Source organism: Peromyscus californicus, unplaced genomic scaffold (assembly GCF_007827085.1).
Source record: "Peromyscus californicus insignis strain IS unplaced genomic scaffold, ASM782708v3 Scaffold_7__1_contigs__length_154581171, whole genome shotgun sequence".
Classification (NCBI taxonomy): domain Eukaryota; kingdom Metazoa; phylum Chordata; class Mammalia; order Rodentia; family Cricetidae; genus Peromyscus; species Peromyscus californicus.
In genome coordinates this window covers 142,400,342-142,421,877 of record NW_026294595.1, presented here as the reverse complement: position 1 = coordinate 142,421,877, position 21,536 = coordinate 142,400,342, and the positions used below count along the sequence as shown (strand labels likewise).

Sequence of the window (21,536 nt, the reverse complement as noted above, 5' to 3'; positions counted from 1 at the left end):
GGCACAGTGCTTCATGGGTAAATAACATTTTGTCATCATAGGCCTCTGAACTCAGCTGAGTCCGGGACTCACTCAGTTCAAAAAAATTTTCCCCCACTTTGAGAGTCTTACTATGTAACCCAGGCTAGCCTCAAACTCAGAAATCCACACGCCTTTTGGACCTGATCTAGTATTACAAGGGATTTTACTCCCAGTGTTAACAGACCTCAAGGAAACAAATAGACACAAATGAAAACTGACTGGAGTCCAAAGCTCAACTGGAATGCAATGTGGCCCTTGGAGATGCTACAATGAGCCATCTCAGTCACCTGGGCTAGGTGTTTCTTCTCAAAGTAGGAAAGGCAGGGTAGAGACAGGATGTATTGAGACCTCTGGACCATATTCAAGTCCCTATAGGACCAAAATGGGAACAAAGCCCAGGAGGCCAGTCCCACAGAGGATCCCAAGTAGCACCTAGCGCACCGTTATGCACACACCTTTAGATGGCTCATTACATACCATGACCCCATTTCATCAGGGGTCAGCAACTGGCATGGCGTGTGTACACACACATACCCCCAAGGACCTAAGTCTGAGCCCTTGGAACCCCTTAAATGTCACACCTAAGTCACTGCAGCAGTGGGTCTAGAACCTGGCCTGCTACTGTGAATTCCCACTCAGAAAGGAGAGGAGGGAAATTTCTGCTACTTTTCAGAGAAGACAGGCCCAGCTGCCAAAGCCTCAGAACTGACTAGAAGCCAGGCGGACTCGGGGACAGACAAGAATGCTCCCTTGAAGTAACAACCTTCTGGAGGCTGCCAGGCCCAGACTTCAGAAAAAGCTATTTAATGAAAACACGTTGCAGCTTGATGGTTGGATAAATTATGAAATTTATTTATATTTCACCTTTTAAAAGCCAGAACATAACTACGCTTTCTGGAAAGTAACTGTATTAGAAATAGTGAACGTGAGGCAGGACAAGAGGCTCCTGCTGCACTGTCACACAGCTATGCCCGTGTCAGACTTCCCTCCAGGTGTCTCCTGAGCAAACCTTTCCAGAGGGTATAGTGAAGTGGTAATTATCTGGGCCCTCCTAAACAGTAACACTGGGAAAGTGATCCTACCCGACTCTGCTGGTTAGGAGGATCTGAATTAGCTTTTCCCTGGCAGGCAGAGGCCACAGTGATGTATGGCATCAAAAGCACACTACTGCATGCAGTCTCAGCTGGACCAGAGCCACACGACAGGAAAGACAACAGACCCCCAAGCCCTACATCTGTCCTGCTGGTGTCCACTGAACTATAAAAAATGTGCTGGACTTCGAGCTTTTAGAGCTGCTGCTCAAGAGAGTCTCCAGCAGACCGCCTTTCTCAACTTCGGCAGGGGGCCTAACTTTCTTAACTTCCCAACAGGGGCTTTGAAGAGACAAGTGAGTATGACCCTGGCTTTGCCTCAGCCTTTGCACTGAGAGGCAGGGTTTTAAAACACATACTTAAGCCAGGAGGCCCGTATGACAGCAATGCTCAGCTTCATCAAGTCACCAAGCAGCACATACAGCAGTCAGTGCCCTCCCTCCCTCCTTCCATCACACAGGACTCTTTCTTCAGAGCAAGAATATCAGCAGATACCCAGCAGAGGGGACATGACCCAGCCATCTGGGAACACTCATCAGTGTGAAAGAGAACCAAAAGCCACACCTCTCCACTTACAGATGAATGCAGCCCAGCTTTGCTACCCAACACTTGCACTACATCTCTATGGTGACACCTTATTCTAAAAAGGCACTGTCAGGCATTTAAGACAGAAGCCGTCAGTTCTATGGATGTGTAGGAGGTGTAGGGAAACAGCAGTAACCAAAATCTCCAGCATCAGTCTATGAAACCCCAAGGTCACCTAGGAGGAAAAGAAGAGTGCAGTCCTGGTCTGGTACACAGCAGAGCCAAAGGACCTCAGGGCCAAGGAAAGGAGTCCCAGTTTTATTGTGCTATTCATGGCCCAGGGAAGGGCCTGGCTGGCTGGGAGGACCTAAGAGACAAACACTGGACAGCAGGATGACTGTGAAACAAGAACATGTGGGAACAGAAGCTGGACTCTTCTTAAAGGAGGCAGTAGCTGAGGTGTGGTGACAGCAGACCACGGACAAACAAGGTTACCAGCGGGGAAGACGACGTTAGCAAAAGCCCAAAGGAAACAGGGCTCTGCTTAGGGTCCTGTCACCCTGGGAGAAGTGACCCTGTCTGGTGCCATGGCTCATTTCCAGATCTGCATTACATGTGCGGTGCAGGAGTCAAGGGCTCACACCTAATGGTAATGGAAGCTCCAGAATGAGGTGGACAGCGAGGCCCCTGCTCACTGGTCAATGATGGAGCGCTGCAGCACCTGGTTCATCATGTCATCTTCATCCACTTCATAATCCTGACGGCAGAAGACAGCAGCCTAAGTAACTGTTCACACCCAGAAGAGCCACCTTCAGCAGGAGTCTAGCAAGAGGGTCTGGAGATTGCTGCTAAGGACCCCAGGCCACTGTTTAGATGCTGTGGAACTGGGAAAATTACTTCATCTCTCAGTGTCTCTGCTGTCTCATCATTAAATAAAAATTAACAGCTTGGAGCTGGAGAGACGGCTCAGTAGTTAAGAGCACAGACTGCTTTTCCAGAGGACCCATCACCCATGGTGGATCACAACCAACGTTAACTCAAGTCCCAGAGAACCGGACATCTGGCCTCTGCAGCTCTGCACACATGTGGTGTACAAACATATATTCATGCAAACATTCATAAAATAAAATCTAAAAAATAAAAAATTCCTGGGGCTGCAGAGATGACTCAGCTGATAAACTGTTGTGTCAAGTACAAGAACCCAAGTTCTACCAGGGTATCTTAAGCCCCACTCTGGTACCCACCCACCCACCCATGAAGAGACATTGTGCAGCTTCTCTCTGGGACTGAAAGCTCTTCAACCCCAAATAGTGCCAGCTGCACCCCCTCCAGAAAATTGGGCAGCAGTGCTGTCCCCTGGGACGGGTACATACTCACCACAAAAGTGTCATAGGAAAAGCGGTGGCGGCGCTGGATATGCTCCATGAAGTTGGCGCTGCGGTAGCTGGGGTCTCCCCAGGGCATCGAGGCACATATGGGACAAACCTGTCAGGAGGAAGCCAGGTGCTGTGACCTGATGCCTGAGCTAAACCTAGCCCTCTGTGACCTCTGCTCAGCCCCTTTTCTGCTAGGACAGCTTTACTGACAAGCCCAGGTACAAGGCCTGGTCACTCTGCCCCATAAACATGAAGCAACCCAGAAAACATTGTCTATCAATTCAAATGACATGTGGGAATGGCGACAGGCTTGTAAAATGATGGATGACCGATTCCCAACAAAGTGAAATTCAGCTTTACACCAATGATAACAAAGTAAAGGCCCAAATGACAGGGATAAGGCCTGTGCACGCAAAAATCTCAGCAGGCACAGAGCACTTACATGCTGTAGTCTCAGCACCGAGGAGGCAGAGGAAGGAGGATCAGGGAGTGATTGGGGGCAACGGCAGAGCATGCTGCCCTGGCTCAGATGAGAGTGAAGCAGCACCGAGACACTGCATGTAGCGCAGCTCCTGACCCTCCCCTTGATTCCCTGCTCTGTTCACTGAACTCGGCAGGCAGCAGCCTTCCTCACCTGCAGACCATCCCACATTTTCTCCTTAGTCCAGGAGGCAAACTCGGCTTCCTTAAACTCAAAAAGCTCAAGTTTGCCTCCTTGAATCCAAGCCACCAACTCCATTTCAGCTCTCCAAGTTCACACAGCCCTGCCTTAACTAGGCTGTGGCCACCCTACTTCCAGGCCTTTCAGAGGTCACCTTTTACTTTGGAACCTGGAAGACGCCCCTCAGCTGGAGCTGACCTCTCCCTGAGCTGACTGCAGACCCCTGGTAGGTGTTTGGATGGTCTAGCTAGAGAAGGAGGCGGCACCTGCTGTCACTTCCTTCTGACTGCCCATGAACAAGAAAGAGCACCCAAGCTTGAAAAGGGCTGGGGGCTTAGATCATCTCTACCAGTTCTGACAGCACCACACTTACCTTGACAGCTTCTGAGCTGGTGACAAGGCTTAATAAAGAGCACTTGCATCCCAGCACTTGGGAGGCAGAGCCAGGCGGATCTCTGTGAGTTCAAGGCCAGCCTGGTCTCCAAAGCGAGTTCCAGGAAAGGCGCAAAGCTACACAGAGAAACCCTGTCTCGAAAAACCAAAAAAAAAAAAAAAAAAAAAAAAAGAGCACTTGCCTATAATAGGTCAGGCCCAGGGTTTAACCACCAGCACAATAAGGAAATAACAAAATATCCAGAGCTGAGCATGGTGGCTCAGGCCTGCAATCCTGGATCAGAAATTCAAAATTAGCCCTGGCTACCTGATGAGTTTGAGGCCAACATAACCTATGTGAGACTCTTTGTTGTTGTTTAAGTGATTTTTAATAAAATGTTAAGATATATGCTGAAGAACTTAAGAGGGGAAAAGGTCATAGTATCTTTAACTTCTTCCTAAATGGCTCATCAAAACCATACATATATACAACACAGGTAAGCAAATTTTGGCAAAATGCTGTGAGGTGAAGGGTAAGACTTCAATGTATTGTCTGATAATTTTCTGTATGTCTGACTTTTTACTTAGTCAAAGAAAAGATAATTCTTACCACAGACTTGGTATCCGTGCTGTGTGATAATTTGCAGTGCTCCACAAGTCCTTCCTGATCAAAGTTCTTCTCAGGACAGTAAGGACAAGGAAAGGTGTACCGGTTTGGGACATTTCTGGGAGGTGAGATACAGAAGAGCACCCTGAGAAGCATTCCACACCATCTCAACCACTGCACGTTCCAAAGAACCCAAACCATCATGCGTTAGAATTGAGGGTTTTTTTTTCCCCAAGACAGGGTTTCTCTGTGTAGTTTTGGTGCCTGTCCTGGATCTCGCTCTGTAGACCAGGCTGGCCTTGAACTCACAGAGATCCACCTGGCTCTGCCTCCTGAGTGCTGGGATTAAAGGCGTCCGCCACCACTGCTGCCCGGCTAGAATTGAGTGTTTGATATCATCATAGCACAGCTAACACAGGAACACATGAGGACATCCTCCACCCCAGAAGCTCTCAACCTCAGCCAGCATCAGTGATCACATCTCTCCAATTTCCCAAATCCACACACCTAAAACCTCCAACAACACAAGCAGTCACATCTTTCTGGGGAGAGGTCATTACCTTGGCTGAAGGGATGCATCCTTGGTGGTGGCCTTCACACCTTCCATGATGTAATTCTGGTATTTGGAACATGAAGCCACGTGAGCTCTGATCTTAGACAGGACGTACTTGAATAGAAAGAGTGGGACCAAGAGTTAGTGAGGAGCTATTAAGAGGTGATCCCAAACCAGGGGCAGAACTAGACCACACACTGGGTTAACAATCACAGAACTCCTGACTGCAGTGGGCAGAAACCAGGCTGCTGCAGTTTTTCACGACGCCAGGACGACTGTTTCACTTCCCTACATCTGCTTCCACTGTGAGATCACTCTCGCCATCTGCTCTCTGCTTACCGACATTTTCCAAATCCAGGGATGTTTTAAAAAGTAGTCCACACTCTTACTATTTATTTTGTGCATGTGTGCGTGATCTGTGTGGAGGCCACACAAGGTGCTGGTCCCCACTTTTCTACCCTGACTGAGACAAGGACTTTCACTACTATTTAAGCCAGGCTGGGTGTCCCTCAAGCTTCTGCTCATTCTCCTGTGGAATTAGAGAGATTGCATCTCTCTGAACTCAGGTCTCAGGTGTCATGATTAGGCAGCAAGCACTATTACCTACAAAGTCACCTCACTGGCCGTACACTCACATCTGAATTTGTCTTTTACCCAGGCATGTGGTGGCACACATCAGTGATCTCAAGGATCCTGGGAGGGTAAGGCAGAAAGACTAGCTTAACCCACACAGAGACTGAATAGTATTTTGGTCTGCCTCCAGCTGTATTTTTGTTGTTTTGCAACAGGGTCTTATATTTATTACCCAAGTTGGCCTGAAGAAATCCTCTTGTCTTAGTCTCCCCAGGAGAGAATAAAGACACACACTAACACACTTGTTTGAGATCTCTTAAAGAATTATACAGAATGAAGAAAGGAGGAGATAGATATTTGATGGGCACATCTACCATTAAAACCATCAATTTTTATTTTGTTTTATGACAGGGTCCACATAGCCCAGGCAGGCCTTGAACTTTCGATCCTCCTGCCTCCACCTTCCCAGTGCTGGTACACTGGTACAATAACACACCACTTTACTAACCTTGCAAATGGAGAAAATTAAAGCACACGGGGAGAATAGTGTGCATGAAAAAAGACAAAGATTGAGGCTAGCGTGTTGAGATTCAAAATGAAGAAACTACGAAGAGACAAGGTTCCAATCCCAGAGCTGCAGGCACCAGCCAGAGCACACTGACTCAGCTGCCAACCTAGGAGCTAGAGCCAGCTCAGAGCACTTGGACTCAGCTGTCCACTGAGGCACCTGAAAATAAATGTGGGAACAGGCCTGTATAGACTGGAAAAGTCTCACTGTGCTCCCAAAACTAAACCCCTCTGAAAAGATGGAGGGAAAAGATATACCCATTCTATGGCCACCTACACTATGATGCTCAATGTTCAGAATTCAAGGTTATTCCCAGACATGCTGAGTCTGAGACCAGCTGGAGAGATGGCTCAGTGGTTAAGGGGCACTGACAGCTCTTCCAGAGGACCCAGGTTCAATTCCCAGCACCCACTTGGCAGTTCACAACTGTCTGTGGCTCCAGTTTCAGGGGATTTGCAGACATATATGTATACATACACATAAAAGTAAATAAATCTTGGCCGGGCGGTGGTGGCGCATGCCTTTAATCCTGGGAGACAGAGGCAGGCCAATCTCTGTGAGTTCGAAGCCAGCCTGGGCTACAGAGCGAGTTCCAGAACAGGCTCCAAAGTTACACAGAGAAACTCTGTCTTGAAAAAGCAAAAAAAAAAAAAAGGTAAATAAATCTTAAAAAAAAAAAAAAAAAAAGGAGGGGAAGATACTTGCTAGGAATGATCACTCACATTGGTAATCTCAGCACTTCAGAGGTGGAGGCAGAAGACCAGTTTAAGGCCAGCCTTGGCTACATGAGTCTTTGTTTTTTTTAAAAAAACAAGCAAATAATCTGATCGTGGTGGTGTAAACATTTAATCCCAGTGCTCAGGAGGCAAAGGCTCTCTATGAGTCCCAGGCTAGCCTCATCTACATATAGAGTTCCAGGACAATCAGGACTACACAGAGTAATCTTGTCTCCAAAACAAACAAAACAAAACAAAAAACCACCAAAACAAAACCCCCAATAAACCAAACAAGCCAACCAGGGATAGCATTGAGACTGTCCAAGTAAACAAAAGAGACAATGAGACTCAGCTGGTTGTGGTGACTCATGCCTATTAATTTTAATTTTGCAGCACTTGAGAGGCAGAGGCAGGTGAAACTCTTGAGTTCAAGTTCTGCCTGATCTACCTACATAGCAAGTTCTGAGCTAGCTGGGGTTACATGGTGGACCTTGTCTAAAAACAACAAAAACAGAAAACTACGAACAACAAGATGACATACAAAGTTATCTAGTAACTTTGTAAAACAAAAATTTCAAATATAAAAAGATGAAAGACTGTAAGAAGCAGCAGGGTGTACCTCACTGTGTGTTTGTACACATTTACACTGATGTTCGCCTAAAGAAAGGTACAAAGTGCTGAGCACCTTTTTAAATGTAAAGCTATACTCCGACCTGAGTGCCAGGATCACCAGTGTGCAATACCACACAGCAAACAGACCCACCTTTCAAGAGGGTCTGTGGAGGAACAAACAGTGGTGTTTTATTTATTATTTTTACTGTTGAGAATAAAAAATTATAATGATTTAAGAACCAATAAAGTACTAGCTATCTGTGCTTCAGCAGCAGTTACACAGTGATGCAGCCCTGTATAACTGCACAGCACGGCCACATCCCACTGGTAGGTAGACATTGCTAGTGTCTCTCCATCTCACCCGACTCAGGAGTCTTTTTTTGAGACAGTGTTTCTCTGTGTAGTTTTGGTGCCTGTCCTGGATCTCGATCTGTAGACCAGGCTGGCCTCGAACTCACAGAGATCCGCCAAAGGCGTGCGCCGCCACCACCACCGCCCGTCACCCCAGATGTTTTGAGCCACTAACTTTTTTTGTGTGTGTGTGTGTATTTTTTTTTTTTAAATAATGAAATACCCTTAATATTCTAATGAAAACAGAAAGCACACGAGAGTTAACACTTTCTACAGTAGGTCTTAGTAACCCAGGCTGTTGGGGACTCCTTGCCTTGCTACCTTTGTCCCCAAGTGCTTAGAGGTGGGCACCATTCCCCAGCTCAAGATGGGTCTTTTACGGAGGTGTGGCTTATTCCTATGGATTTCAAAGGTAAAATGTATAAGTCACTAAACCAACTCATGAAAACAAAACAAAACCAAAAAACCAGCAAAGTCGTGGAAAAAAAAACAACCCAGCAGCACAGCCACCACCACAAACAGCAGGCATGCACTTGTGCTGTTAGTCACTACTCAGGCTCTAACTTCAGACACTTGCAGTTTTACCATCTCATCACCGAAAGACAAGGACTCTCCACGTTATGTCCACATACATTCTTACGGCAGCCATGGCAAGAAGTCTCTGTGCTCTCGATCTGTCGCTCGAGCTCCACAGCTCGGACGCCAGGTGCCAGAGCGCTGCGACACACCCCACAGACAGGTTTCTTCGGCTTCAGACATTCCTGCAGGCATGCAGAGCAAAAGCTAGAACAAGACATACAGAGAACCTGTCATGCAAAGAGACAAGACAACAAAAGTGGATCAACTCTTTAAAAGACACCAATGAATAATGGATTTGAACAGCCTATTTCCTACTCTTACTCAAAAACAATGCTAAGCCCTTTCAGGGCAGAAAACAACTGTAGCTGGGGTTGGGGACACTGTGGAGAACACACGCGCACACACACTACACTAGGTGGAGAAAGGCATTATGCTTGAGCCTTCAAAGCTTAGTTCCTGTCATTAGGGATCTTGGTGGGGTCTCCTGACCCCATTTTCTTGTGTGTGAAGATGTTATACCCACCTGGAGGACTGCTGGAGAATGACCTATGTATAGCAAACACATAACTCCGGTGTCTAGCACGTGTGAAACAGTAAGTGGAACTGCTACTCTCAGAGGTGAAAGCAAAGCATGGGCACATACAAACCCAGTGGAGCTGGTATAACCCAAGAACGGGACTCAGCAGACCTCAGAGGCAGCCTCTGGATCAGCCTTAAAAGACCGCAACTGACAGACAAGGGGAAGAATACTCTATGACCTCAAGTTAATTTTTTCAGTCTATGCATGATGGGGGAAAAAAGAAAAAGAAAAAAATTTTTTTGCCAGTCTCAACACTTGGGAGGCAGAGGCAGGAGGCTCTTTTTGAGTTCGAGGCCAGCCTGGTTTACACAACAAGTTCCAGGACAGCCAGAGCTACATAGAGGACCGTCTCAAAAAAACAAAGCAAATAAATACCAACCCCAAATTCAAAAGTGTCAAGGGAACATTGCAAATTAAACAGTGAAGAGACAAGACGGGGGGAGGTAGGGGAGGTGCGCTAAAATTCTCTATGTACTCAGAGAAATCAAATTCTAAAAAGTGTTTCTTGACAGGAGGTGATAAGCACACACCTTCAATCCCAGCACTTTGAAGGCAAAAGTTTTTTCTCAAAAGCAGGCCAAAGGTTTAAAGTAAGACACTATCATCAAATCTGAGTTTCAGGAAATGGATTCTGGTGCACTGCAGACAACAGCACAGTTGTGGTTTTTTGTTTGTTTGTTTGTTTTCCGAGACAGAGTTTCTCTGTGTAGCTTTGGAGCCTGTCCTGGATCTTGATCTGTAGACCAGGCTGGCATGGAACTCACAGAGATCCGCCTGGCTCTGCCTCCTGAGTGCTGGGATTAAAGGCGTGCACCACTGCCCAGCAACAGCGGTTTTTAATGAGGAGGAGGAGGAGGAGGGGGACAGTGCAAACCTAACAGTGACTCATGGCAAGCACTGCGGATGCTCTGGAGGCCACAGATGCACACACACTGTGATCCAGAGGCAGAGGCAGCACCTGCTGGCTCACTCAATTGGAAGATAAAGATGAAGAGCAGGTGGTGATCCTGAGGAGAAGCACATGGAAGAATGGCTACGAAGGCACAGGGATCACACTACTCACCCACTCTGACAGATTTTTACAGATTTTACATTAGCAAAATCTGATGGAAGAGCCCAGGGTATGTATTTAAAGCAGAGTTGACCCATTTCTTACTTTAAGAAATCTATCACTTGTTAGGCAAAATTCTAGTACAGGCTGGGAGTCCTGACAGTCATTTACCTGAGGGCAGAGTGGACACACAAGTCTCTTTGTCCTTATGATGATATCTACACGTGTGTGTGTGTGTGTATTTATATATATATATATATATATATATATATATATATATATATTTATTTTTGTTTTTGTTTTGAGACAGAATTTCTCTGTGTAACCTGGCTGTCCTGGAACTCACTTTGTAGACTAGGCTGGCCTCAAACTCAAAATCCACCTGTCTCTGCCTCCTGAAGCTGGGATTAACGGTGTGGACCACGATGCTTTATTTTTAAATTGAAGAAAACATAGTAACTTCACACAGTGATGGAGAATAAGGATAACACCACAGAGACCTGGGCAGGGTGAGCAAAGGAAGCACCTCTGAGGAGGTGACACTGAACCAGAGGCCACAAAGACCTGGACGAAGAGAGTGCCTCAGAGATAACACCAAACACAAGGAATGTGTCAAGTGCAGACAAGAAGGCTTTTGGGACAGTGATGTGGCAGATCACATAGAGAAATGGCAAGGCAGGGCCTTTCCAAAATCCCATCCCAAGAGTACCTCAAGACAACAGAGGGAATCGACCCAGCATGCAGAAAAAAGCAATTTATTTTCTGGCCTATCAGATGCTCATCAGCCTCGATATGCCCGAGTTATGCCCTGACAAGGAAGCAGCTTCTAAGCTGCCTGTGCCTTGAGTTTTCAGTTTCTATTTCCTAGTAATGGGGATGTTTCTAGTTCAGCCTTCCTGCCTCTTCAGCATCTAGCTATCTGCACTCCAGCAGACCAGAGAGGGTGTAGCCACTCAGGGTTTGACCTGAGTTTCATAAAAATCAAATGTCCCAACCACAGCTGTGGGACTCTTCAGCTCCAAAGGCAAACATTTAAAAATTAACTAGGTAGAGCAGAAAGCACTCAGAGAAGGCTAAGAGACTTCAGCTGCCCTCACCAAGGTGTGTCTGACTTCAGTCTGCATCAAACTGCTGAGTACTGGGCTGGTAATATTTGCTACGCCAGTGCTGCTCTTTGACCTCTGACCTAGGAAAAGGTCAAGGAAGCCTCAACTTTGGTTGTTTTTCAATCTGCTCAAGTTTGTTCGCAGTTAACACTCCCACAGCACTCTTGTAATGCTCTCCTACTGCATAGTGACCTACACCATAGCTTGATCATTCATTAGTACTTGTTTTAAAAAATGTTTTGCGTGTGTGCTTGAAAATGTGTATGCCGCCGAGGACAGCTTTCGGGAGTCAATTCTTCTGCCATGTGGCTCCCCAGGAGTGAATTGTCATCAGGTTTGGTCACAAGTGCCTTCACCTTCTGAGCCAAGGCAGTGGCCACTTACTATCAACTTCCTGGGCTGTAAACCCGAGGGCCAAATCATCTTCTCACTCTACCCCAAAGCCAGCACACAGAGGGCATGCAGACACTCCAGTTGACTGCGAGGGGTCTAGGGATGCCTACAGTGCTGAGCATTGGTTTACATTAAGGAGCAAAAGGACATGACACTCTGTTCTTGTGGTCCCTGCATGCTGCTGTGTAAGGAAAAAAGGAAAGCCACTACAGGAGCGGGGAGGGGGAGGGAGACAGACAGACACAGACAGACACACCATCTAAGGCAGGATGTGAAGCCCGAATAGCGGTGGCGAGGTGATGGGTCCAGGTCACCCATAACCTAAACTAGAGCTGGAAGGATCTCAGCGTCCCTGGAAGCAACAGCAAGCAGCTTCTGCTGCTGGGAAGGCCCTGTCCTGCCCTGCGCAGGCAGCGTTTCTGGATTAAACCGGGCCTGGCGACACAGCTGGGGACAGTCTGGCAGGTGAGGAGGCTGCCGCAAGGGAGCCTTTCGAGTTCAGTCACCTGGAGAAAGGCCGGCCGGCACAGGACGGCGGTGGGAGTGCCTGGGGGTCCCAAAGGGTGCTGGCGTGGCGGGGTCACCGAGGCCAGGTAACAATCTGAGCGGAGCCGGAGAAAACCCAGCAGGTGGTCGTGCCCCCGGCTCTTCGGCTTAGGGGTGTCTGGATGTCCGCCGTGCGGCCGGTCACAGCACCCAGGGGAGCCCAGGGCCGCCCTCGCTCAACCCTTGAGCCGGCTGAGACAGCCTGGACAGTGACATGGGGCGTCGGGCCACGGAAGTAACGAAAGCCCGAACGGAGCGCGCCTCGGTGAGCGCCCCGGCCCGGTCCGCGGTGAAGGCCGAGCCTCCCGGCACTTCCCTTTTGTCCCGAGCTAGCCCGCCGCCCGCCCGCCCGCTGTCAAGGCCTGCCGCCCGGACACCCGCCCGCCCGCCTGGCGGTCACGCGCACACCTCGGCCGCACGGCCCGCGGCGGCTGGGCCGCGACGCCCGGGCTCCCGGGGACCGACCGGCCGCCGTGCTCCCGCGTCAGCCGCCCCGGCCGCCCGCGCTCCGCGCCCCCTCCCGTCCGTCAGGCGCCCGCCACTTACACGTGTCCGCAGGGCACCTGCACCGGCTTCTCGAACACTTCCAGGCACACGGGACACGTGAAGCGGCCGAGGGGGTCGGTGTCTGACGCGGGCCTCGTCACCTGCGCGGCCGCATCGCGAGCTTCCTGCTGCGCCGCCGCCATCTTGCCGCGGAGGAGCGCCGCGCGGCGAGAGAAAGAGCCGCTGAGGGGGGCGGGACCGCCGGCGTTTGCGCACGCGCGAGGGGCGGGGGCGGGGAGATGGGCGGAGCCTACGACCACAGGCCCTTGAAAGCCACCGCCCACCGAGGCATGTTGGTGGCGGCCTGGAGAGGGTAGGCTCTCACCAGGAGGTGACCCGGCCACTCCGTGCCCACAGGAACTACACCATGAGTGTGTCTTGTTATTAAAGTTGACCTTAGCCAACTCACCAACTTGCCCAGGCGAGCTTTGAACTTTCCAACCTCCTGCCTCTGCCTACCAAGGTGTTGGAGTTACAGACTGCACCACCAGACGTAGCTAGATGATTTTACCAGATTTCTCAAGATTTTTTTTTCCTGACTGAAAACAAGGTGGTGGGATTTCCTCTAAGGGGGTACATGTGTATCTCACTTACTCACCTGGCCTATAGGTGGACACCACTGCCCTTAAATCTTTCTAGTTCTCTAAGGATAGTGCCCTTCCTCTATGGCTTGTACATCCTGGAAAATAAAATAAAATAGTCAGAGGCTTGGACTGCAAGGAGGTACAGCAGGAAGACCGGACTGTGAAGGACCAGCCAGGGTTTCTGGTGCCAAGGGCTCTGGCAGGTGTTGGGTGCTGGCAATGACCGATTTCCAGTGTCAACAAGGGTTGACTACCCAGAAAGAACTGTCTAGGGCCAGGTGTGACAGTGCACACTCAGAATCCCACCACTGTGTGTGCCAGGTGTGACAGTGCACACCCAGAATCCCAGCACTGTGTGTGCCAGGTGTGACAGTGCACACCCAGAATCCCCAGCACTGTGTACACCAGGTGTGGTAGTGCATACCCAGGATCCCCAGCACTGTGTACACCAGGTGCGGCAGTGCACACTCAGAATCCCCAGCACTGTGTGTGCCAGGTGTGACAGTGCACACCCAGAATCCCCAGCACTGTGTACACCAGGTGTGGCAGTGCACACTCAGAATCCCAGCACTGTGTGTGCCAGGTGTGACAGTGCACACCCAGGATCCCCAGCACTGTGTACACCAGGTGTGACAGTGCATACTCAGAATCCCAGCACTGTGTACACCAGGTGTGACAGTGCACACTCAGAATCCCAGCACTGTGTACACCAGGTGTGGCAGTGCACACTCAGAATCCCAGCACTGTGTGTGCCAGGTGTGACAGTGCACACCCAGAATCCCCAGCACTGTGTACACCAGGTGTGGCAGTGCACACCCAGAATCCCCAGCACTGTGTGCCAGGTGTGACAGTGCACACTCAGAATCCCCAGCACTGTGTGTGCCAGGTGTGGCAGTGCACACCCAGAATCCCCAGCACTGTGTGCCAGGTGTGACAGTGCACACCCAGAATCCCCAGCACTGTGTACACCAGGTGTGGCAGTGCACACCCAGAATCCCCAGCACTGTGTACACCAGGTGTGACAGTGCACACTCAGAATCCCCAGCACTGTGTGTGCCAGGTGTGGCAGTGCACACCCAGGATCCCCAGCACTTGAGAGGTGGAGGCAGGAGGACCAGAAGTTCAAGGTCATCCTGGACTTTGTTTTCAGCCAGCCTAGGATATGATGGTACTCACCTGTCAATCTCAGAATTCTCTGGGAGGCTGAGGCAGGAGGAGCTTTAGGATGTAGGCAGCCTGGATTGCTCAGAGATACCCATCTCAAAAACCAAATCAGCAAACAAAAAAGGTGCTTCTGGAAAGTCGTACTTCAGTGTGAGGCTGTAGTTCAGCATGCATGAAGCTCTGCGTTTGAGTCCCAGCACTTCAGTGTGAGGCTGTAGTTCAGCATGCATGAAGCTCTGCGTTTGAGTCCCAGCACTTCAGTGTGAGGCTGTAGTTCAGCATGCATGAAGCTCTGCGTTTGAGTCCCAGCACTTCAGTGTGAGGCTGTAGTTCAGCATGCATGAAGCTCTGCGTTTGAGTCCCAGCACTTCAGTGTGAGGCTGTAGTTCAGCATGCATGAAGCTCTGCGTTTGAGTCCCAGCACTTCAGTGTGAGGCTGTAGTTCAGCATGCATGAAGCTCTGGGTTTGAGTCCCAGCACTTCAGTGTGAGGCTGTAGTTCAGCATGCATGAAGCTCTGCGTTTGAGTCCCAGCACTTCAGTGTGAGGCTGTAGTTCAGCATGCATGAAGCTCTGCGTTTGAGTCCCAGCTTTGGAAAAAAAGGTACCTGGCTCCTGAAGGATGCTTACTCTCTACTTGACATCACATGCTAGATCTCTGGTCTTGGAGGCATTCTTGGGGATACAGTTAATCCCACTTTATGGACAGGGAAATGGAGGCCCAGAGTGGCTACATAGCTTGTCCAAAATCACACAGTTGAAAAGTGGCTGAGTGGAGAGACCTGAATTCAGGCCTTTGGGCCCCAGAGCCTACTGTACTTGTTTTGTGCCCACCTGATTTCCTTCCCCCCACCCTTTTTTTCTTTCTTTTTAAAGATTTATTTTTTGCTGGGCGGCAGTGGTGCATGCCTTTAATCCCAGCACTCGGGAGGCAGAGCCAGGTTGATCTCTGTGAGTTTGAGGCCAGCCTGGTCTACAGAGCAAGATTCAGGACAGGCACCAAAACTACACAGAGAAACTCTGTCTCGAAAAACCAAAACAACAAAAAAAAAGATTTATTTTTTATTCATATATGTGTATTTATGCACCTGTGTGTGCAGTTGCCTCCATAGACCCAAAGAGGATGTTGTATCATCTGGAGCTGGAGTTACTGTCCGTTTTGAGGCACCCCATGTGGGTGCAGGGATCTGAACTCTGGTCCTCAGCAACAAATGCTCCTGACTGCTGAATCATCTCTCCAGCCCCCTACTTCCCCTTTCTTTCTGCCAAGGGACGATACTGATATGTAACAAGGACATTGAGTGTGGCTTTTCTTTGTATGCTTCAAAGGGCAAAGGTGCTTGCATTCTGCAAACAGCTCTTTGAAGCCTGGTGCTTTAAGGGCTGTACAGTACAAAGCAGAAGCTGTGACCTCCAGGGACTGTTTTCAGAGCAATTAAACAGCACCCAGCTGAGCTCAAGACCCAGCCCTGTGAGCTATAATCTCCTCGGAGGTGGCTTTGGAAGGGTGGGTCCCCAGTAATGATAGCTCTTAGCCAGTTACCTTTGGACTTGTGGGTGGCATGAGGGCTTTGAAGCACTGGCAGTGAGGTTTATATTTAGCGAGAAAAGGGGAAGCAAGTGTTGTGAAGGAGCCAGAGAACACATGTGCCTGCTTTGGGCAAGAGCCTCCGCCAAGTCAATGAGTGCTCAGTGCAGGCTGAGATGGCCTCCTCGGCCTCCAGCAATCCAGGTTGGAGGAGGACAGTAAGCCTCACAGGCTGACACACCTGCCGCAGACTCATTCCCTGGCAGGCTCAGGGGAAGGCCTTTCCTCCTGGCATCGCACCCACCGACCAAGATAACCTCGTGAGGGCCGGGAAAGTGGCTCACTTGGTGAAGTACTTGCCCGAATACATGGCCCAGCATGGCATAAACCAGGCAAGGTGGGCACTCCTCTAATTCCAGTTGTTGGGAGAGAAAGCAGGAGAGTCAGGAGTTCAAGGTCATCCCTGTCTGCATAGCAAGCTCTAGGCCAGCCTGGGATACATGACATCCTGTCTCCAAAAATGAAGACAAATCAAACCAGCAAGTTAACCTTGAGGAAGGGACTATGGATACAGGTTAGGAATCCTAGGTTTGGAGAGGTGATTCCACACGTGGTCTGACATGAAGCACATACTCACAATTACGAGACAGCCTACAGACGTGCAGTTAGAAAAAGACTCGACAATCTGGGCAGGGAGCTCAGCATTGGCTGCTCTTCCAGAGGACCTGAGTTGGGTTCCCAGCACCCACATCAGGCAGCACACAACCAACTGTAACTCCAGCCCCAAGGAACCTGACCTGACCCCTCTTCTGTCCTCTGTGGGCACCAGGCACAAATGTGGCACACACAACACATGCAGGCAAAACACCTCTACATATAAAACTAAAATAAATAAATCTATAAAACAATTTAGGGGCTAGAGAGATGACTCAGAAGAGAACTTATTAGTCTTGCAAAGGGTCCAGGTTCAATTTCCAGCACCCACATGTTGGCTTAAAACTGTTTATAACTCCAAAATTCCAAGGGATCCAATGCTCTCTTCTGACTTCCAGGGGCACCAAGCATGCACATGGTGCACACACATACATGCAGGAAAAACACGCAGAAAACAAAACGAATAAATTTAATTAAAATAAAAAAAATTAAATAAAAAACCCCAAATCTTTATAAAGGGCTTATCACCCAGAGGGAAGGTCCTTGAAAGATGTGTCAGGGATATTTCATTCAATCAAAAGAACAGTCAGATTTCAGGACCCACACCTATAATGGAAGCGGGCAGAGGCAGCAGAACTGCCTTGTGGTCAGGGACGGCATGCTGATACATAGTGCGTCCTCAGCCTTGGTGACAGTGTAAAGCTCTGAAGGAAAAAGAAGGATGTGAGCAGCAGTCAGCAGTGGGGTGGCTCTCAGTTCCTCTGCAGGGATGGGAATAGAAACAGATGGAGGGTTGGCAAGGTGGGTTAGGTGCTTGATGACCTCAGTTGGACCCCAGGGCCATGGTGGCAAGTGAGAACTGACTCCATGATGTTGTCCTCTGACCTCCTCCATACACACGTGCTGTGGTATGCGACACCCCCCCACCCACAAACACAATAACTAAATATAAAAACAAACCAAAATCAATCGTTAAGCTGGAAGGTGGTTGCACACACCTGTAATTCTCCCACCTAGGAAGTGGAGACAGAGTTCTAGACCAGCCTAGGCTACATAGCAGGTTTCAGGTGAGCAAGGGCTGTTACCAACCAAGCCCCAATAATGACAGCTGCTGCTGAGCATGGAGTCAAGTGCTTGTGTGGACTGCCTTGTGTCAGCTGCATCCTGCATCCAGTGGGTGCTGTTAGCATGTGGAAGCTGACAGTTGTGGAGCCTGAGGCAGAGAGGCTCCAGGCTCTCCTGTGCTCATCAGACACTGTGAGCTAGCTCTTTAGAAGATGCCATTCCTGCTATGTCTGGCTGAGTGTGTGCTCACATGCTTGCCCTCAGCTGAGTTTTCGTCTCCTGGTTCTTTCTTGCCTGACTGCTTTCTTCCTCCAGCTGAGAGGAAGGCCAGACCTGTACATAAGCTCAAAACCCACCCCAAACTATGGAATTTACTACTTGAGTACTGGAGGTTGAATCTGAGGCCTCTTGCTGTGAGGCAAGCACTTCACAACCCAAACCATGCTAGTTACTATTCCAAAGGACTCAGGTTTGCTTCCCAGCACTCACGTGGAGGTTCACAATGTCTGTATCTCTAGTTCTAGAGGATCTGAACGCCTTGACCTCTCTGGCCTCCATGGGCACCAGGCATGCACGTGGTGCACAGATAAACATGCAGGCAAAATACTCATGCACATAAAATCATTTAAAACAAATTGTTGTTTTTTGAGACAGGGTTTCTCTGTGTAGCCCTGGTTGTCCTGGAACTCACTCTGTAGACCAGGCTGGCCTCGAACTCACAGAGATCTGCCTGCCTCTGCCTCTGCCTCCCAAGTGCTGGGATTAAAGGCGTGCGCCACCACATGCTGCCTAGACTTATTTCTTATGTGCAACTGGCGTCAGATCCCCTGGAGCTGAAGTTACAGGTGACTGTGGGCTTTGTGATGCGGGTGCTGAGAACTGAGCCTTGGTTCTCTGGAAAGACAGCAAGGGTTCTTAACTGTTGAGTGCCTCCTCTGCCCCTCAACCAGACCACTTTTCACTGCTTAGGTCTCAAGTTGGTATTGAACTCACAGGCATTCTCCTGCCTCGGCCTCAGTGCTGAGACTGGAATGACTGGGGGAAAACAGGCATCTGGTCTATATTCCTGTCTCTGGTTGGCTGTGGATATTTACACAAACCTAAACTGTGTAAATCTGTGATCTGGCTGGTGCTTGTTTTGTTTGTGTCACACAGTGTGTGTTTCCTTGCACACTTTTTGAGGTATGTTTTGAGGCATCATGTAGGGTTCCATCATTCTCTGCAGGTACAGGTTGGTTAGGCAGATACTCCACTCACCTGCTGCTGTTTAGAATTTCCCCTTTGTCTGCCACTGTAACCACACAGCTTCCTGCACTCATGTTCCTCTCCTAGAGGCCAAGAAAGCCCACTGCTGGGTCACAGGGTAGCTCCTCTTTTGGTTTTTGTTCTGTGTGCTTCTGTATTGTTGGAATCCTGCTACTCTTGTGATTTACAGAAAAAAAAAATCATAAAAAATAGAAAGAGGTAGGTAGAGTGTTGACTCCTAAAAAGTGAGGGTGCCTGATGGTTGTCACGTGATCATTATGTAACCTGCTAATCATTATGTAATGAAGTCTGGATACCAAGCACAGAAGCCACAAGTCTTCATTTGTGTAAAGGATGAGAGATGTGCCTGTCTTGAGACCTTGGGTCTTTTCTGACAGGAAATGTCACATGTTTCCATCACCCGGGCTTCCCTCTTGGCTGTCACAGAACCACAGAGGTGGAAGGGACTTTCTTGAAGCCTCATGTGAAAATGCAAGCTTGTCACACTTGCTGAGAGGGCTTTTATTTTCTTTCCTTGTTTGGGGAATTAAGCCAAGGTCTCATGTAGCTCAGGTTGGCCTCAACTCACTATTAGGAAGGACGGCCTTGAACTCCTGATTCTCCTGTCTCAACTTCCTGAGTTCTGAGATTACAGGTATGCACCACCACACCTGGTTTGGAAACGTTTATTTTGATTTTTTAATCATGTGTATGTGTCTGCCTTGTGAGTGCAGGTGCCCTCAGAGGCAAAGCCAGAACCAAGTGTTGGATCCCTTGGAGTTGGAGAAGATTGTGAAGAGCCTGATGTGGGAGCTACAAATCGAACTTGGATCATCGGGAAAAGCAGCACACTATCTTAACCTGAACTTATTGTGGAATTAGATCAAGCTTTCGGGCAAACCCTACTGGCTTTATTTTGCTGGTGTCACCCTGGTTCTAAGAGTGACTCCTACAATCAAAGGACACCAGTTGGATGGCTCCTGATCAGACATGCACAGAACTCCTGGGGACTACAGATGGAAAGGAATGTGGGTCCTGGTGCAAACATCAGACTGAACACGTATGTGGCCTGCAGTGCTGAGCACTGAGATAATTACAAAAGAGTGTTGTGAGGAGTCAGAAGAGAAGGCTCTGGATCTTTTAGCTGGAGAAATCAGAAGATTCCAGAAAGAAAGCAAGACTGAGTTGGGGCTGGACACTAGCAAGCAACACAGGGAAAGTAAGAGGTGCTGGGAAGGACGTGCACAACCAGGCAGCAGGGTGTGGAGAGCCAGAGGGGTGAAAAGGCAGGGTATAGTGGTGCACGCCTTTGATCCCAGCACTCAGGAGGCAGAGGCAGGTGGATCTCTGTGAGTTCAAGGCCAGCCTGGGCTTCATACTGAGTTCCAGGACAGTCAGGCTACACATTGAGACTGCCTCAAAAAAACAAAAATTGCAGCCAATTGAAAATGATGATCCATGCCTTATATAAGGCATGGATCTGGTACTTGGCAAACTCTAAGGTTTCTGCAGCAAACCAAAGTCCATCTCTCTTTCAAGTTAAAAAAAATTATTTCGCCGGGCGGTGGTGGCGCACGCCTTTAATCCCAGCACTCGGGAGGCAGAGCCAGGCGGATCTCTGTGAGTTCGAGGCCAGCCTGGGCTACCAAGTGAGTCCCAGGAAAGGCGCAAAGCTACACAGAGAAACCCTGTCCCGAAAAACCAAAAAAAAAAAAAATAAAATAAAAAAAAATTATTTCGTGTGTATAATCATTTTTTTTTTTTGCCTGAACGTATAACTGTGCACCACATGTATGCAGTGCCCTCTCGGAGGCCAGAAGAGGGCGTCTAATTCCCTGAGACTGACAAGTGGTTCTTGGGAACTGAACCCAGGTCCTTGAGCAGACATCCCTTAAAGGTTGAGCCATCTCTCCAGCACAGCCCCCTGAAGTTCATGTCTCAGGGAGCTCCCAGTCACCGTGGCAAATAGGAGTTTAGAGAGACCTGTGAGAAGTCAAGTGGCAAGCTGTCAGGACACAAGTCAATGTAGACTGTGCAGGTCCTGAAGGACATAGGAGGATTGCTCTTGCCCCCCATGGTTTCCATGGTTACATAACTGAGGGAAGAAGCCAGCTTCACTCAGGAGACCGAGGCAGGCTGAGCTCCACAAGTTTGAGAGTAGCCTGGGCTACAAGTGTGGTCCAGGCCAGAATACATAATGAGCTCAGACTAGCCTGGGCTACCTGTCTCAAACAACTCCTTTAGGTCCTTAGTCTGTGCTCGATATGTTCTGAGCAATTTCTATGCAGTTCATTCTGACTACATCTCACTAGGCAGTCTGCTATTGCTATTATTGTTATTATTGCTTTTAAGCTTTTAAAAGGTATTATGATGAGGCTCAGAGAGGTTAAGAGCTTGTTCAAGGTCACACTGCTAGTAATCAGTTAAGTCAACACTGGGAGACTCCTCACTCTCCTTTTCCATTGTTGGG

At 49.0% G+C, this 21,536-nt stretch overlaps 1 protein-coding gene across 1 annotated transcript; it reads right to left on the bottom strand.

The window, feature by feature from the left end:
* Nucleotides 1-849: 849 nt before the first annotated feature.
* Rnf114 (ring finger protein 114) lies at nucleotides 850-13,022 on the bottom strand. The gene is made up of 6 exons (XM_052724876.1): nucleotides 12,828-13,022; nucleotides 8,659-8,809; nucleotides 5,214-5,320; nucleotides 4,657-4,771; nucleotides 3,015-3,122; nucleotides 850-2,394 (listed from the first exon to the last, which is right to left on the bottom strand). Exons 1-6 carry the CDS (start codon nucleotides 12,968-12,970, stop codon nucleotides 2,329-2,331), a joined length of 690 nt encoding a protein of 229 aa, XP_052580836.1. The 5' UTR covers nucleotides 12,971-13,022; the 3' UTR covers nucleotides 850-2,328.
* Nucleotides 13,023-21,536: the final 8,514 nt, after the last annotated feature.

Coding starts and splice junctions, on each gene's coding strand:
- Rnf114 (XM_052724876.1), bottom strand. CDS start 12,970: ATGGCGGCGGCGCAGCAGGAAGCTCGCGATGCGGCCGCGCAGGTGACG. Junction 8,810..12,827: donor CAGGTGCCCTGCGGACACGT/GTAAGTGGCGGG, acceptor GTCTTGTTCTAG/CTTTTGCTCTGCATGCCTGC. Junction 3,123..4,656: donor GCACGGATACCAAGTCTGTG/GTAAGAATTATC, acceptor TCCTCCTGACAG/GTTTGTCCCATATGTGCCTC.